General features: G+C 40.8%; 1 protein-coding gene and 1 long non-coding RNA gene across 3 annotated transcripts in view; one reads left to right on the forward strand and one right to left on the reverse strand.

Moving 5' to 3' along the window:
• Positions 1-18,673, forward strand: part of BUB1 (BUB1 mitotic checkpoint serine/threonine kinase) — a 2,040,509-nt gene that overhangs the window by 85,198 nt on the left and 1,936,638 nt on the right. For both annotated transcript variants that reach the window (XM_044057238.1, XM_044057245.1), the window contains exon 3: positions 15,342-15,406. In XM_044057238.1, coding sequence (XP_043913173.1) covers positions 15,342-15,406 — 65 coding nt within the window. The remainder of the gene's footprint in view (positions 1-15,341; positions 15,407-18,673) is intronic.
• Positions 1,314-15,406, reverse strand: LOC122789810. The gene is made up of 3 exons (XR_006362882.1): positions 15,340-15,406; positions 9,764-9,769; positions 1,314-1,323 (listed from the first exon to the last, which is right to left on the reverse strand). It is a non-coding gene; the product is annotated as an uncharacterized LOC122789810 (long non-coding RNA).

Raw genomic sequence — 18,673 nt, forward strand, 5'->3', positions numbered from 1 at the left:
GTCAGATCCAGGCATGCCCAATGGTTACAAAAGACCACCAGAACCCTAATTAAATCCTGAGATAAGGCCTGGGAGCACTGGCGACTAACAAAAAATAACTCCGGCAATCTATTCCTTGAACTGCGCAATAAAGCCAAAAAGCATATAAAATTAGACAAATCCCTCTACTATAAATCCACCCTAAACTCTACCAACCACAACCCTAAGCAATTCTGGTCTGCTATTAACAATATCCTCCACCCAGGGAAGGTTGATATCCCCCAGCTGTCCTTTCCTCCCTCCTTCAGCAGTATTGCTGAATCCTTCAACAAACACTTCACTGAAATTATAACATCTCTAAACAAACCACTTCTCTACAACAGCCACCCCAACTCCTAACCCTAAACCCCCACTCCTCTTTTCACTTCAGTACCTACCTCCAGCATAAAAAGACTTTTGTCAAAACTTAAACCCACCAAACTCGCAGCTGACAACCTCCCCTCTGAATACTTGAAAATTGCATCTGATACATTAGCCTACCCAATTTCAATTCTAATCGACCATCCCATAACAGAAGGCTATGTTCCCTCGATATGGAAATATCCCACATCATTCCTCTCCACAAAGGCACCCCTCCACTGACCTCTCCAATTACTGACCCATTGCTATCCTCTCCCCAAGATACTTGAAAAATGTATCAACACCCAGGTCTCCAACTACCTCCTAGCTAATAATCTCATCTCCAAAACCCAACATGGTTTCAGGCCATATCACAGCAATACCTCCGCTCTGCTCTCCTTCACCAACACTATACTTCATCACAAAAACAATGGCCTCTTCTCTACTGCTGTATTTCTAGATCTCTCAAAGGTCTTAGACATGGTATCTCATGAGCTGCTACTCTCTACACTCCCCAAACTCTCCTTCTCACAACCAGCCTGCAACTGGTTCCACAGTTATCTACACAGATGCCAGCAATCCATAATCTGGGACAAAAACGCATCACCTCGCCTCCCAGTTAATCTTTGAGTTCCCCAAGGGTCTATCCTTAGCCCTCTGCTATTCTCACTTTTCACTAACAACCTACATGCTGCCACCAAGCAAGCATCTCTATACAGTACACAGATGACTCTACTCTCATCTGCTCTGCCCCCACTCTACCAGAACTACAACAAATCACACAGGGATCATTCTCTTTTGTAGAAAGCTGGCTATCCAATGCTTATCTCCTACTCAACCCAAGTAAGACAAAACTTCTGTTCCAACCTTCCAAAGCCACCCAAAACGCCCCCCCCACTTCAGCATTCTTGCCAAAGACAATACCATCATCTCTCCATCAGAACACTCAAAATTGCTTGGTGTGGAAATAGACATCAAACTTAGATTTGACACCCACATCTCTCTCTCTCTCAATAAAAAAGTTCACAAGAAACTTGGTGCATTATATTGAAGCCGCCAATTCCTAACCAAGGCAGCTAGAATCTCCATAGCCAATTCCCAGCTAATCTCCACCCTATTCTATCCATCCCCAATTCTTACCAACCTTAGACAGACAGACCTACACAAGTTGGATGCTTGTTACAACAAAATTGCTAAATTTGCCACTGGAACCTCCTACCGCAGCCATCATTGTATCTCCCTTAAAGAACTAAACTGGCTAGAACTCCCACAACTCCTTCACTTTAATCAACTCGGCCTCACTCATAAACTTATTAACCACCCCCTTAACATCCCTTCCAACCCTATCACCCCACTAGGCCTCTTAGATCAAGTAACAAAAATCAACTCACTGTTATCAAACCCAAAACCTCAGCAGGAGTAGCTGTGTTTTCATGTATTATATCTAAACTTTGGAACAATCTTCCACCCTGTATAACTACTCTACCTTCCAGCAGCTTTTTCAAGACTGCACTCAAATTCCACTTAAATTTGCAATGGCTTTGTCCTTGTTCTAATCCAGACTAACACCCCCACCCTTACCTCCCCACCTAGACTCTATACCAACTATACTACCACCACTACTAACCACAGTCAGAAATAGCTAGTTGTCTTTACATACTTTAACATCTTGTCTGACAACTTAGTTTCTTGTCATTTATAATATTCGTAACAATCGTAACTTGCAACATTTTCTGGATATACGGTTGATATCTTGTTGTATTAAAGCCACCGAAACTGTAATGCTTACTATTGCTGAAACTTTGTATCTCTATCATGTACATGATGTGGAGCTTTTCTCCCCGGGCATCCGCTGAAAAAGGACCTGCGTCCAGTTGGAATTTCCCGGGAAACAAATGTAAATTAAAATAGAAATAAAATAGATGTGCAAGGTGAGGCACGTAGATTCCTCTGAGTTGTTGACATCCAACACCGAGTTGGATGAATGAGAGGGATCCCCCAATCTCCTCCAGAAGATCCCAAATGTGGCTGAATCCTGGAATTGATGATCGAGGGGATCCTTTTCAACGAACCCTCTCCTTCTCCAGGACAAGGAGGAGCTTTTTGAGGCTTAACATTTTGCAGTCTGCGTGATTGGTGGCCCATCCTGTTGGAACATCTGATTGATTTGGCAGCCAAGAGGACGTGAAAGAAACTGGAGTTTTAGAAACCACGCTACAAAAAAGATAAGATTCTTTATCCCCCAAAGGATGGACAGCATTAGTCATAGGGATCTCTTGTGGAGACACTGATCATGGCAACAGCCGCAGAGAGCTGTCAGATGATGCAGCTGGTGTCCATCCACCAACAAGGAATCTAGAATGGGGAAACATGCATTTCTGCAAACATCTTTGCCTTGAGGGTATTTAACTGAGATTTAGCAGAACAAGCTTTATACTGTATGCAAAAGCCATCCACTCCAGAGATGAGGAAACAGACTGCAGTGGGGGCTATGCTAAAAATTGCCAAACTATTCAAGCAGCTGTTACATAATGTAGCCAGTGGAGCAACCAGAGTCGCAGGCACAGGCATTTAACATAGGTCAGGCTCCATCTTTGATTTTGCATACAACTTTTAGGCATCCTTCACTAATGCTCCATATGATAGTACTGCCGTATTCGGACCTACTGTGAAGGAAGTTATTAGGGTGCAAGCAGGGAGGGTAAGACGTCTGCCACAGAACATACAACAGGGATCAAAATGGTTCCAAATCCTTATGGTTCAGGAAACCCTAACACCAGCCCTCTGACTCCACCTCAGACAGACATAGCCATGGCAGAGGCAGTCCTTTCAATGGACTGCAACCCAGAGGTCATTGAGAGCCACAAAATTAGGGATTCCTGGGGTCCCTTTTAAGGCAAACAATACCAATGTCTCGAGGCTTGATCAACTGTGGCAATTGGGGGGGGGTATTTATTTCTCCACTCACTTTCCTTGAGTGGCCATCACAGGGGACTTTTGAGTGAGAATATTTGTTGGCTATATTGTACCCTTTTCCCACCCACCCATGTCCTCCCAGTCTCATATGCTCAGATGTACCATTCCACCAATGAAAAACATCCAGAAGAGAGAGATTTCCTCACTTTGAATATTTTCTAGCTGCTGCTTTGGCTTCGTCTGCTTGGTCATCCCAATCTGTTGTAAGTCTAGGACTCAGAGTTGGAACAGTTGATGTGGTCTTTTTTTTACAGGCACAAATGGAATTAGGACTCTGCCTTCTGCTTTGGGTCTGTGACCGGAAGCTATGGCTCCTTAACCTGGAACTTTGGCTCTAGTACCATGGTTTCTTCCTTCTTGCCTGCTTGCTACGGTTGCCTTCCCTCCCTTAGGATTAGATCTGACTGCTTGGATGATTTTGACACTGACCCATACTTTAGTTCCCTCTTCTCTAGCCACATCTGAGTGGAGTTTGGGCCCTGGAACTGAGATATTAAGGCAGGGGTGTATGGGCCCAAGCACTGTTCCTGTGCAGAGTTATTTTTTTTTAAAGCTGATCTGTATAGTTCAGCTCCACTGTTGACATAGGAGCAGGCTGGGAGCGGCTGCTGTCTCTGGTGCATTTTCTGGGTCTTTAGATACTAGGTCTGCTGGCTTTGGTAGGTCCATGTCAACCTCTGCCTTTGATGTAGAAAAGATGTTCTCCCACCTTTTCATCTGAGTCTTTGGACATGATTAAACCTTTTGGGAGAACTCATCCCAGGTGGCCTCCAGTCTGCCCCTCTTTTAGGACTCCCAGCTTTGGCCAGTCCATCCCAGATCCCCTGGAGCAGGAGATTTCGTGCAAGGGAGGCCAGTCCATCCCAGTTCCCCTGGAGCAGGAGGTTTCGTGCAAGGGAGGTGCAAGAGGAAGCACCTCGACTCCCCAGAGGAGTCCTTCACCAAGGACACTGACCTTCAGAAAGGAGAGGGGTCCCCAAAATCCCACCGTAACAACACATTCTTTGTTGATCTTTTGTAGCTGCTTTGCTAGTGCAGGCTATGTACCAACCAAGTCCAGTCTTCTAAGGAATTATTTTTTTCTATAGGCCTTCAGGGTGGGCCCATCCATATCTGTGGTGATTCCCCCTACAGATACTCTTTTAGACCTGGTGTCCCGGAGGGCAAGGAAAGGAGCCTGATATGGTGGAACTGATCCCCAATAAACCAGATGCGTCCCCCCCCCCCCCAAGGATCTGCAGCACTGCCGTAAGGGTCAGGCTGTGAATACCATCATGGTGGTGGCAGCCACAAAGGGATATTGGAAGAGAGCTCCATGGTTTTTCCCTGAATAGGGAATCACTAGCATTGGACGGACTGGTGAAGCACTTGTACACCTCAGCCACCTTTGAGCTGAGGGCTTTGACCTATTTTAGCTCATGTGCCTGACTTCAGCGGGACATTGTCTTACAGTGTCAATGATTAAGACACAGCAGACACTGGAGTCTCAGAAGACTTTGGAGACTCAGATGTCTGTTTTACAGTCCTTGTGTCTGCTGTTTAATGTCTAATGCAGCTGTTGGCCCATTCTGAGCCACTGGTGCCGCATTGACATGTGCCACTACGCTTGGGTAAGGTCGTGTAACTTTGTGGACTGCCTCTGAGTGTTCTTCATAGCTCCCCTTTTGACAACTCTCTTTTTGGGCCCAAGGTTAAGGACATTGACAAGAAGTGATCAGGAGGGGAAGACACTGTCTGCCATGGGAGTGTATTTTATTACCCTCAACAGATCTTCTCTAGGGGACCTGAAGGGGTAAATCATCGCTTTCAGGAAAGCACAGCAGTTTCAGGGAAAATTCAAGGGTTTCATAGAAGTTTCTTAAGGAAGCCCTTTCAGTAGCCTGGAAGGGTTGCCTGGCTTCTCTGTCTCTGGAGGTAGTCGGAGGGTCGCTTTGCTCTACACCCAAAAGCTTTGGAGGTTATCACCTTGGATACTTGGGTGTTGAGTCTTGTCTAGAAGCTATACAATTCATTTTTAAATGCTCCAAATTCAAAAACTTCTCCTGGATGTACACCCCTGCTGTTGAAAAGATGCGACTATGAACATCCAGAAATTGTTAGAAAATTGAGTTATCTAAGAGGTCCCACCAGACCAGGGTAGATCTGGGGTCTATTCAAGATTTTTTTTGGTTTCAAAGAACAAAAGGATCCCAGGTCAATTTTGGATTTGAGCAGGTTGAACCGCTTCATCAAGCAGAATAAGTTCCTAATGGTCAAGGTGCAGTCCATTCTACCCCTCTTGAGGCAGGTGACTGTATGTGCTCAATTGCCTTCAAGGACACACACCATCATATGAAGGTTGCAGTGTGATCCAAAAAGTTTCTTCATTTCTGGCTGTGAGTAAGTCACTGTCAGTTTTGATTGCTGCCCTTTGAGATCACCACTGCCCCCTCGGCATTCACCGTGTGTGTCAGTAGTGGCAGCCTTGGTCAGGCTGTAGAGGTTTCAGGTCTTTTCTTATCTGGATGACTGGCTTTTAACTACCTCTACGAGGGCATCATTGGTCAGAGCCAGGGACACTTTAATCCAGTCGTTCACCTCCCATCAGAAATCCAGTCTTCTTCCTGTAAAGTCAATAGTGTTTATAAGTTGCTGTGTGAGCGCAGTGTCTCAGATCACAAGGCTACCAGCTTCCAGAGTGTTGGCCCTTTGCTGTTTCATTACTGTTGTGCCCAAAACCTCTGGCTCATCTGGTTCTCAGGCTCTTGAGACAGAACAGAGCAAATGTCCAACCACAAATGGTCCAGTAAATACGTTTAATTGATAAAATGCTGCACTCATAAAATAACCTAAAATAAAGTAGTGCTTTTGTTCACGTTGTTATACAAAATGAACTTCATCAGACAAAAAACAGCCCCTTTTCTTTCCCATTTTTTGTAAAAAAAAAAAAAAATTGAACTACATTTTAATTCACATAACTACACCCCCTTAAAGGAACACAACTCTACTGTCACAATTGTCATCTGTTTTGTGCGTTTAGTTTCAAAATGCTTGTTATGGATACACTCTCAACCCTGGTCAGTATTTAGCATTTAAACAAATTTGCCAAGTCAGCTCTCATTTTTCTAATAATGGCCAAGCCCCACTCTCTCATTCAAGTTCAAGGCTTCTAGGACTATGAACTTGGAGTGAGAAGGGTACTCGCCTTTATGCTTAACAGGTGCATTAGTTTCCTTGTTCCTAAGGTCCCTAATGTGTTCACCTATTTTCCCTCTATAAAAACAATCTCACTAGCAGCACAGGGCAGAATAAACAACTCTTGAAGTGTCACAAGAAAACCTACCATAAATGTTATATTTGTGGCCGTTTAAATGACATTGGTGACCATATTCTAACCTACATAGTTAAGCAAAAGAAATCTAGCCCCAAAGACAACAGTTTTATCACGTATCGATCTAAAAAACACTTCCAATCTGAGAACTTTATCAATGAACTAAAAGCCTGCAATTGGTCATTACTAAAACTACTCAATCTGGATGAAGCTATCTCCTTCTTTAATTCTACATTCCTTCAAATTCTAAATAGCCATGCTCCCATTCACTCCTCCAGAGTCAGGACCAAAATAGCTCCATGGCTTACAAAACAAACCAAAGAAAAAATGTTCCTACGGAACAAAATTTGGGCAAAATGGAGAACCTCCAAAAGCCCAGTAGATCACCTCTACTTTAAACAGTTAAGAAATGCCGTCAAAAAAGATATAATCTTAGATAAAAAGAACTATTATTCCCATCTTCAACATTCAAACTCTAAAAATCCTCAAAAGTTTTGGTCTGGCATTAATAAACTTCACAAACCAGGCCAGGCTAGAACTCCTCCTCCCAGCTCTATTCCCCATAACAACCCTCTGCAAATAGCAAATGCTTTTAACAACTACTTCATTGAAGCCATTCAAACTCTTACTAAAACACTATCACCCGCTACCCCCACTCCTACACAACACACCAACAATTCTCTGCCCCCCCTTCATCTACAACCAGTACCAACTACCTTTATCTGCAAACTCCTTGAAAAACTTCCGCTGACTGTCTCCCAGCAGAATACCTTCAAATTGCTGCTAAAGCCATTGCATACCCTGTTTCTATCTTTATAAACAGAACTATCTCAGAAGGTTACATCCCTTCCTTATGGAAAATCTCCCATATAATCCCCTTACACAAAGGAGGTAAATCCACTGATATCTCCAACTACCGTCCAATTGCTTTACTCTCCCCTTTAGCTAAAATCATGGAAAAATGTATCCACCATCAACTACTTCAGCACCTTCTCCACAATAACTTGCTTGCTAATTGCCAACACGGTTTTAGGCCCTTTCATAGCACTACATCTGCCCTGCTAACTTTTACTGACTGTATTAACAAGAATCAAAACAACAACTCTCTCTCATCTGCTCTGTTTATCGATTTATCAAAAGCCTTCGACATGGTTAATCATAACCTACTTATCAATGCACTAAAAGCCCAATATCTTGACCAACAAGCAATCCTTTGGTTTAAATCCTATCTTGAAAACAGAAAAGCAAGCAGTACTCTGGGACAATAAACTATCCCCACCCCTCCCAGTGGACACTGGAGTACCCCAAGGCTCTATCCTAGGACCTCTTCTTTTTTTCATTTTCATTAATGATCTCCACACTGCTTTTCCTCAAACCTCCTGTATACAATATGCTGATGACTCTACGCTTATCTGTACTGCCAAGTCTTCCTCCTCCCTCCAGACCCTTACCCAAACTGTATTTAACAAAGTAGAAAAATGGTTTACCCAACGCTGCCTCCTCCTTAACCCCAAAAAAACAAAACTTTTACTTTTTACTCCCACCCAAAAATCCCCACAGATCCACTTTACTGTTACCTCTGACAATGGCACTTGTATTTCCCCTGACTCTACTGCTAGTCTCCTCGGCATAACTATTGACCATAACCTCAGCTTCGATGTCCATGTTAACAATACTATAAAAACCATCAATAAAAAAATAGGCTCCCTGTATAGAATAAAACCCTTCCTTACCCCACTAGACTCAGCTTACTTCTACCCTGTTCTATGCATCTGCCATTTATACCAATCTATCTAAGCTTAATCTTTCCAAACTGGAAACTAGCTATAATAATAATACTAGATTTGCCACTGGCTCCCCTTATAGAACCCACCACTGTCTCAACCTTCAACAACTCAGTTGGTTAAAACTACAAAACCAACTACAATACAATCAACTGCTGATTGCACAAAATAATTCTGCACCACCCCACCAACACCCCTATAATCTGGTCTCCCCATACAAAAATCTTACAACACTACGCTCGGCTAATAAGTTACACATTGCCAACAATATATCTAATAACAAAGCAGGAGATTCACTCTTTTCCAATGTTGTTGGTAGAATCTGGAATAAGCTTCCAAATACACTCACTTCTCTCTCATCTACACAACTCTTTAAGAAACACCTCAGACATTACCTAAAAAGACAATGGCTTTGTCCCTGCTCAAAGCCTGATTGAAAAATACTCTTCACTTTTTCTCCTCCTCTCCTCTCATGCTTTATAACAAATACCCCACCTTGAGAGTCATTGACTATCAACTACTAACCCCTTCTTACCTGCATTATTGTCCTTCCTAGTCTCTATTTTCTTTCTCTTACTTAGTGTTTTTTTATTTTTTCTCTCAAATGAATGTTGATGCTTAATTACTATGTTTAACTGTTGCCTGATTGTATTTGTAATCCCTCTATTGAATTAATACATGTTTATCTCCAAAATCTACTCTGTCTCTGTACAGTATTCACAAAATTTACTTTCTTTACATGTTATGCTGTATAATTTAAGCTAGTCATTTTCTTTCTAAGTTTTTAATGCCTTAATGTATTTGTGTGTGGAGCTTTTCTCCACGGGCCTCTGCTGAAAATGGATGTGTGTCCAGCTAGACTAGCCCGGTCAACAAATATAAAATAAATAAATAAATTATGTCCACCTCACTGGTCTAAAGAATGTACAAACAAAAGGAACATCTCCCACACTTGTACATATAGCCTATCCATCTGTGCGTTTTGCTATTTTCAAAAATATTCTTGAAATTAGAACCGTTATAAACAGTTAGAGGCCTTTGACCCACTAAGTCTTTGAGTTCTATCACAACTTAGTATATTCCAATTTTTACAAAGGATATCTTTCACCAAACCACTTTCAGCGTTAAATGTGGTGATAAAGGAACTAGTAAAATTTAAATTAGTTCGCACCCCATTGTCTACACCAAAAATATTTCTTTCCTCACTAGGACCTATTTCCAATTCAGTCCTAATTTCAACAGGCGAGTCCACATCCACTCGAATAGCCGACCACCCTGCCAGAATTGGGGGAACTTCCAATTTTATTTCTCTAACTAAACACTATGGATAACCTCGTTCTAAAAACATTTCTTCCAATTTGTTACACTCCTTGTTGAAAGCTTCAGAAACCGTAATCATATGGGCAGCCCTGACGAACTGACCTTTTACTACAGCCCACTTTTGCTTAAATGGATGGTCACTGTTAAATGAAGGAATCTGTTGGTATAGGTCTCCTTTGAAATATTTCCGAAACAAACCTATTAAGTAGATCCTTCTTTAAAAGGATATCCAAAAAAGAAATCTCTTCATTGTTAATGTTATGCATAAATTTCAGGACGGTAGTTGTGGTATTTGTTTCCGACCTAGGGCCTTTCGAAAGGATGAATATATCATCCAAAAAAAGCGCATATACATATGGCAGTACTTGGGGAAAAAAAGGGGACTCCACAAGGAGTGGATGTTGGCTTTCCTGTTGAAAGTAGGACTGAATTGGAAACAGGTCGTAGTGAGGAAAGAAATATTTTTATTTTAGACAATGGGGTGCGAACTGCTAATTTAAATTTTACTAGTGCCTTTATCACCACATATAACGCTGAAAGTGGTGAAAGAGATCTTTTGTAAAAATTGGAATATACTAAGTTGTGATAGAACTCTAAAAGGGTTATACAAGGAGTTGTAATTTCAAAAATATTTTTGAAAATAGCAAGAAGCAGAGACTGATAGGCTATATATGTATAAGTGTGGGAGATGTTCCTTTTGTCTGTATATTCTTGCGACCAGTGAGGTGGACATAAACGGCCAAAAATGTAAAATTTATGGTAGGTTTTCTTGTGACACTTTAAGAGTTGTTTATTCTGCCCTGTGCTGCCAGTGCGATTGTTTTTATATATGGAAAATGGAGTGTAAATAGAGTAGGTTAACACATTACAGACCTTAAGACCTACAAGGAAACTAATGCATTTGTTAAGCATAAAGGTGAGTACCCTTCTCACTCCAAGTTCATAGTCTTAAAAGGCTTGAATTTGAATGAGAGGGGTGGGAATTGGCCATTAGAAAAACGAGAGCTGACCTGACAAATTCATTTGTGTTAAATATTGGCCAGGGTTGAATGAGAATGTATCCATAATGAATATTTTAAAACTAAATGCACAAAAAATAAGAATTGTGACAGTAGAGTTGTGTTCCATAAGGGAGTGTGGTTATGTAAATTAAAACATAGTTCAATGGTTTTTATAAAAATGGAAGAGAAAAGGGCCTGTTTTTTGTCTGATGAAGTTAATTTTGTGCAACAACGTGAACGAAAGCACTTAGTATTTTAATTTAAGTTATTTTATGAGTATAACATTTTATCCATTAAACGTATTTATGGGACCATTTGTGGCTGGACATTTGCTCTTTCTGTTGCGGTTTGTGTTTTTTGGCTTTCGAGGTCTCATGGGGTACATGGCAGCCGTCATTTGTTTGGTTTTCCTTGTGAGGTACTACATAATTCTGCAGTGGATGTTGGTGGTGCAATAGTCTTATCTGACACACCCGATGGAGTTCCTAGTAGCATCGATAGAGGTTTGTCTGAATCAAATCAGGTGTTTTGAGCCTCTTTTATCTGCCAGGAGACCGTTTCTTTTTTCCTCTTCTCTGGGTATGATCACCATGGACACCACCTCTTGTTGGGGGGAGTATTTTAAAGGCAGAATAGTCCCAGGGAACCTAGTCCAATACCAAAACCTTTCTTCACATCCCTGTTTTGGAGATGAGGCCAGTCTTTGCATTTCAGGCTTTTAAAACATTCTTCCCCAGGGTATGATTTCAGCTCAGACCAACATATATTTGGTGCAGTACTTGAAAAGCGGTGGTGGGGGAGACCTGCTCATATCCTCGTTGTTGGGAGGCCAGGAGTGTGTGGCAGTAGGCAATTTTGTCTCACTGGTTTCTAGTTGCATTGCACATCCTGGGGAGATGCAATTTCAGTAGGAACATTATTTTTCTGAATGAGTGGTCTCTGAATGTGAGAGAATCTGTTCTGATTTTTTCGGCTCTAGTTCTCTCCATTTTGCAGTCTGTTTGCATCCCCTCACACCAAATGCAACAGCTATTATGCCTCTTCAGGGATAGTCACCTAGGGATTCGCGTATGCTTGGCCCCCAGGTCTCCTTTACGCTCATTCCCTAACTATACTGATGGTAAAGCTTGTTCAGAAGGCGTCTCATTACAGAGCAAATGGAATTCCCATAGCCCTCTTAGGTGTGATTCTCCTTCCTTTGGCCTCTTATGAAGCTCCCTTCTTGGGTATTTGATCCCATTCCAGATCTGATCTCTCATGCAGTGGTGCTGGATCTACCCAATCTCCAGACCTTAATATAGACGACATGGTTACTCCAATTTCCTTGATAGCCAGAAATATGAATCTTTTTGATAGTGGTGCATATCTTGTCTTCCTGTCAGATGTCTAAGTGTAAGGTGAGTACTAGTAAGTGGAATATTTTTGCTTGTTAAACTACCCCTGAGGGATTGGATCCCTTCTTGGTCCTCATAGTTTGTTTTTGACTTTGTGGCAGATTTGTTTCATTTGGACTCTTATCTACTCCTAAGGTACAATTGGCAGCCGTTTCCAAGTTCCACACTGGCAGAGGTAATATGACTTTGCTGGCTCTCTAATTTCCAAGGCTTTCCTCAAGGGTACCTTTTTGTTACGTCACCTGGTCAGAGACCCTGTCCCTCTGTGGGATTTGACTGTCATGCTTTTAGGTGCTGGCTGCTCTTCCTTTTGAGCCTTCTGCCACAGTTGACTTTGTTATCTTGGATGACCTTATTCTTTGTAGTGGTTATTTCTACCAAGCAGGTCGTCTGAGTGCGAGTCCTTTCATCAGTACCTCCGTACTAGTTTTTTCATGAAGACAGGGTATCCCTGCACATGGACCCTTCTCTGTAACCACCTTAGGAAAAAAAGAACAATTTGAATCACTCATTTCATTTACCTTTGTTTTCCTGAGTTTTGCAACAAAGTGGAATACTTGCTGCATAGTCTTGATGTTCACAGACAACTAAGGTTTTATTTAGATAGAGCAACATTTTTCAGCAAGTCTAACGAGTTGTTTGGTAGGCCCAACTGGGCTTTTGAAAATGTCAAAAAGTTACACACTCCAAGTGGTTGTCTGATTGTATTTGTTTTAGGTATATGTTGAACAGAAAGCAGCTGCAGGGTAAGCCAAAAGGTAATCCTGTTAGGGCTATGGCTACTTCTGCAGCTTTTTTCTCCAGGGTATAGTTGGACAGGATTTGTGCAGCTGCTACCTGAGTCAGTCCTCACACCTTTGTATCACACTACAAATCAGATGTTCAGTCACAGTCCAGGGCTTTGTTTTGTTCCACTGTATTGCGCAATATCCTTCTGTGAGATTTGCAGTTTTACATGGCTGGGGACTTTATCCCACTGGTTGAATCCAGACAGGAAGGATAACATAGGATGTGAAAGTTAATGTACTTACCATAATGATAGATCCGTGTTAACTTTTTGTCTCGTTCAGCCTTCCCTCCCTTCAACCCCCGTGCCTCTTTTGAAGAGCCTCTTGATCATTGGATAACTAAGAGAATGCCTCCCTTTTCTCCTTCTGTTTGGGGTCCTTCATAGCTGTTGCCCATAAAGTTAGAGTACTGTCAGTGTTGTGTAATACAGGGCAAACTCAATCTGAGGAAGTTCTGAGGAGTGTGGATTATGGGTAGAGGATGTAAAGCTCGACAGCCTGAAGTCTATAGAATGTGGCTAGCCTCCGATCTTGGTCCAAGGCTAGCGCCCCATTCCTTAGACTAAGCAGGATGAAAAGGATCCATTGTTTATGGGAAGTACGTAACTTCCATTTCATTTTTAGTTAAAACATCCAAATCAAACGGTAAAAAGGTCACACAGACAAAACCATTTAATAAAAAGACCTGGCCAAGCTAGAGTCTTTACTCTGTAAAGACTGCATGTAGAGGGTTTGGCTTTGAGCCTGAATGCACCACATAAAAAGTGAAAAAATAAAAAGTCATGGGCATTTAGAAATCATGTGGTTATAACAATGGTTGGTCTTTAAGGGAGTGATTTGTGTATTATCCATTGGCCACCTCCGGTTTAAGGTATCACACAGTAGAGAGATTAGCTTGTCTGGGTCAGTCTTGTACTTTTTTATGACAGAATTGGATTCATTTTGCAGTAATGCATTTCAAGTTGGCTAACTGTGGTCATTGCTTCATGTATGTTTTATTCGTTTGTTTTTTAATTGTATTAAGAACAAGTTTTGTTTTGAGAGGTAATTTAGGTGGAGTGCTCATCTGAATTTAATATTTTTTAGGAATTGTCTTTTTACATAAATGGGGATATGTTTAGTGTTGCTGTTTCCCTTTTTTTAGCTTTTGGATATTTGGTTTAGATAAGCAAGGATGTTATGTTTTTGCCTAGCTTGCAGTGTGTGAACCGCAGTTTTTTAGCAAGTAATGTAAAAATGGAAGGTTTAGCTGAATTTTAATAGAGCTAATAGCATTAGTGCAGATTAAATTGCATCAATGTAGTGGACTAGCTAAATGTCATAACTGTTGCACTTTATCTGTGGTGTGCTATTAGAAAAAATGTACATAAATAAAAATATCAGTATAATTATCAATAGGCAACTTATTGGAATTTCGAGACTTGGAACTGTATGATCCTCTGAAAATAACGAGCAAAAGCAAAGTGCGATACTTTCTCAGCACTTTAAAAGCATTTGTTTTTCAGGGGACCAAACCCTTTGCACTCCCTTCCACATCCTTGCTGCTTGTATATGTATTTAACTCCCAAGATTGCTGCATGTCAGGGAAGATAAAAGCAGCAGGGTTCATATCTTTTTTGTGTGTGTGTGTGTGTGTGTGTGTGTGTGTGTGTGTGTGTGTGTGTGTGTGTGTGTGTGTGTGTGTGTGTGTGTGTGTGTGTGTGTGTGTGTGTGTGTGTGTATTTCTCTATAGACTCTCAAATCTCCAGTTCTGAGGGTCACAGTCATCAAACATACAGTGGGAGTGCCCATCTGAATATAAACATTTTGTTAGTGCTCAACCGTGTATTTATTCTTTTTTCTTTTTTTTAAATGCCCTTTGACTGGTGAGCCTGAAACTTTGTATATACCTTTAACGAATGGGGAGAGAGGACAGAGTAGACTTGTACATTAAGGCAATGAACCGAGTTCAGGAGAATTTCTTTTTGGGAAATATATGCACTCCAAAAACGTTACATTGTGAAGATAATTGTGGACAGCATGGAACATGGCAGCTGATTTGACAATCAGGAAACTAGTCAATGTATGCGTGTCCTGTAATGGACTGCTATCCTGTTTAGGATTCTATTTCTGTCTTTTCTCTGACACCAAGAATGGAGCTAAATGGGCAATTAAAAATTAATGAATGTTGGGAAGTGGTTAACTGAGAAGTTCGTGTAGTCTTGTGCTGTAGCAGTCAGTTTACTTGCTCTTTGCTTATACTGTGGATGAATTTTGTAGTCTGAGATACTATTGTAACTGTATATCCAATCATATGACTGAATTCTTATGATTAAATCGTGTACCATTTTCAAATGGGCAGTTAAAACAGGCGTTCATTTTAAATCATTTTATATTTTTTATACAAACAGGATCTGAAGTATCCAATGCTGAACAACTTTGGCAGCAAGCAGTTCCCCAGACAAACTGAGAATATGTACGTATAAGCGATCCAGTAACAGTGATTGTATTTAATGTCATTGCGCAGTTTGTGTTTAGTCTGATTATTCATGTTAATCTTATGCCTTGTAGTACAGAATGTTTGTTTTCAGTATTGGAAAAAGCTCTTAATATTGTCATTCTGACATCATACAGTATGCAGAACGCAATGTTTAAGTTAAACCAGGTAAATTAGTGATAATACTGATATTGTGTTGATTACTGCGGTGGTGGTGCTGCGGTAGCGTTTTGTCGCCTCACAGATGGACGTTGTCCTGTTCGATTCTCAGCTAGAGCGTCTTCTGTATGGAGACCTGCGTGAATGGGCGTACCTTCGTTGAAGGTTGTGCGCCAGGGCTGGCAACTCGGCACGTAAAAATCTACTGCCAATCATTAGCGGACCGGAGTTCCGCTTTAGCGACCCCTAACCAGGAAAAGCCGAAAGACACAACAACTAATATTGTGTTGCATGCTCGTTGACTTAAGCTGGAAATAGATCACCTTAAAAAGTTAAGCACCAACAGTTTTTTTTTTTTTGGCCTATAAATGGAAACAAAAATACTGAAGTGATTGCAGGTATTTTCTGCTGGTCCATGCCAGCATTCATTGTGCTTGGGTCATGTAATTTTTTTCAAAGTCCAAAGTTATGTCTTTCTGCTGACCATATTTGCATGGTCTTGTGTCCATTTACTTATCTCTTGTGGCTTCCTGTCTTGTAATTCCAGCTAAACCTTTTTGTATTCCAATCAGTGCTCAGAGTTGGGCACAATTTACTTCATGCACACCATTGTGTGTTGGGCATTGGGTCTTTTAATGTATGCCTAGTCTCTGCACTCATCCTTTTCTGGTCTTGTAGCTTGCATCCTGATCCAGAAATTTGTAGTGGAAAAGTTTCCAAGTTAGTTGCCTTTAGTACAAGCCATCAAATGTATCATTTGGCTGTCGTATTACAATCCAGACCTGCACCTGCTCTTCCTTTAGTATTTGTAGGCAAAAGCACAAATTTTATTTTATTTTTAGTTTGCCTTTGTTTACCTAGGTAGTCCAACTGGATTTAGCATGAATCTCTTTTTAGAACCACAAAATATATTTTGACAGTCTGAGATAAGACCTGCAGTTCCTGGATTAAAAATAAAATGGACAACAACTTACAAATATTTTGGCAAATGAGAAGGCGCTCTAAATACAGGCAGATAATCTAATTCACTGCAAGTTAGATCCACAATATATTAGCTGACAAGATGCTGAAAATACACACACAAGTGGAAAAATGGTTTATTTTACAAAAGATAAAGCTTTTGGGAAACACCCTTCATCAGTATACTGATGGGGGGTGTTTCCCAAAAGCTTTATCTTTTGTAAAATAAACCCTTTTTTCCACAAGGCACTCTAAATACTAAATCAGAATAGATTGTGTATAAAAAAAAAAAAAAAAAAAAAAAAAAAAGTTACCACCTCAGCCATTAAACACTTCAGAACTAAAACACACTACAATCTTCCTGCCGAATACCTAAAAATGTCAGCAACTAAGGTAGTAGCCTATCCCATTTTCATACTTGTATTTTCATACTTATAAACCATTCTATCACAGAAGCATGCATCCCAACACTATGAAAAAACTGTATCCTGTCGCTACATAAAGGAGGAAATAGCACAAAACTTATTAACTTTCTGCCCTGTTGCTGTCCTGTTCCCTTATCTAAAATTCTTAAAATGCATTTAATCTCGGCTTCCCCAACACCTCAACAAAAGTAACCTCCTCTCCCCTCCCCAACAGTGCTTCCGCCTCCATCATTTCATTACTGTAGTACTCCTACAGTTCAGAAATGCTGTAAATACCTATAGGAATGAAAGGCTAGTATTTGCTCTCTTTCTAGACCTTAGCAAAGCCATTGACACAGTCTGTCACCCTTTCGTTTTACAAAAACTCTATAAATTCTAGGATTTGATGAAACCTGTACAGTGTGGTTTAACAGCTGTCTTGCTTAACAGCTCACAGGCCGTAAAAAAGTACAAAGACTTCTCCCCTTTCTTCCCAGTCTCAACAAGTGTCCCCAAGGTTCCATTCTTGGTCCCATTCTTTTCAACATATTCATTAATAATCTCCCAAGAGGCCTCCATATCAGCCGCAAGAATTTAGTATGCCAACGTCTCCACCCTTATATGTATCGCCCAAAACCTTAACCTGCAACATATCACTCATCCTTTGAAGCGTGGCTAATCAGCTTACAATGTTTTCTTAACCTTGTTTATTCTCTTTACCCTAAGACACCTCTCATCCCAGAAACCATCCTTTGATGTTTTCTCAGCAAATGCTAAAATTGAAATCATCCCACATACTAAGTTGCTTAGCATTGACATTGATTAACTTTCTTTACCACATCTAACTTAAAGAAAGCTCACCAGCAATTGAGCTTACTGTATAGTCGAAATTTCCTTACTGACAAAACCAGAATACTTCTACTGAGCCTCTAGTTTTTACCAGCGTACAATTCTCTCAACTCTCAAAGCTCAGAAAAGTATCAAAGTTCTAGTAAATCACCCACAAAAATCCCACCACTGCCTGGCACTCAAAGAACTAGATTGGTTTGAACTTACCCCACTTACTGCCTTAATCCCAACTTGCGACTACTTGTAACCTAGTCTATATAAATCTGCAAATTGTCCATCTCTGTCAACTCTAATCGAGCCATACACACCAAATAGACCCCTTCACTCAACCCAAATGCTGCTGCTCCACATTAGACTGTCATCAGCTGTCATAGCTCTCGACTTGGTGCAAGAAATCTGTGCAAGACCTGACATAATGGGGGGCAAAGGCCCAAAAATAGGGACACATTTTAAATACTGCTCTTATAAACTAGAAAGTTGCTAGAATGGCAGAATTTGTGTTAGCATGCATTTTCTGAAAGATATGATGTCTGAAAAATGCATGTCCATATTTAGTGACTTTAATCCTTAGATTGTCAAAAAACACAATTTTTATGAGAAACAGATGAAAAATATGAGGCAAAATCTGGATATTTTGCAAATATCTGTACGGTTGAGAGGTATGGTTATACTGTTGGATTTATTCTCAGTCTGTCATATCAAACATGTTCATCAGAACCTAAAGAGACACCTGCAGAATCTTTGGTTCTGCCCTTTCACTAACCCTGGATAAGTACCTCTAGACTAAACTAATTCCACAGTTCTTTCTACCCTTCAACTACCATTCTCTGATCTTTCTCACAGCCTTTCTCTATACTCTCACCCACTTGCCATA

The sequence above is a fragment of the Protopterus annectens genome, chromosome 1.part2, assembly GCF_019279795.1.
Source record: "Protopterus annectens isolate FY-2018-M chromosome 1.part2, PAN1.0, whole genome shotgun sequence".
Lineage (NCBI taxonomy): Eukaryota > Metazoa > Chordata > Ceratodontiformes > Protopteridae > Protopterus > Protopterus annectens.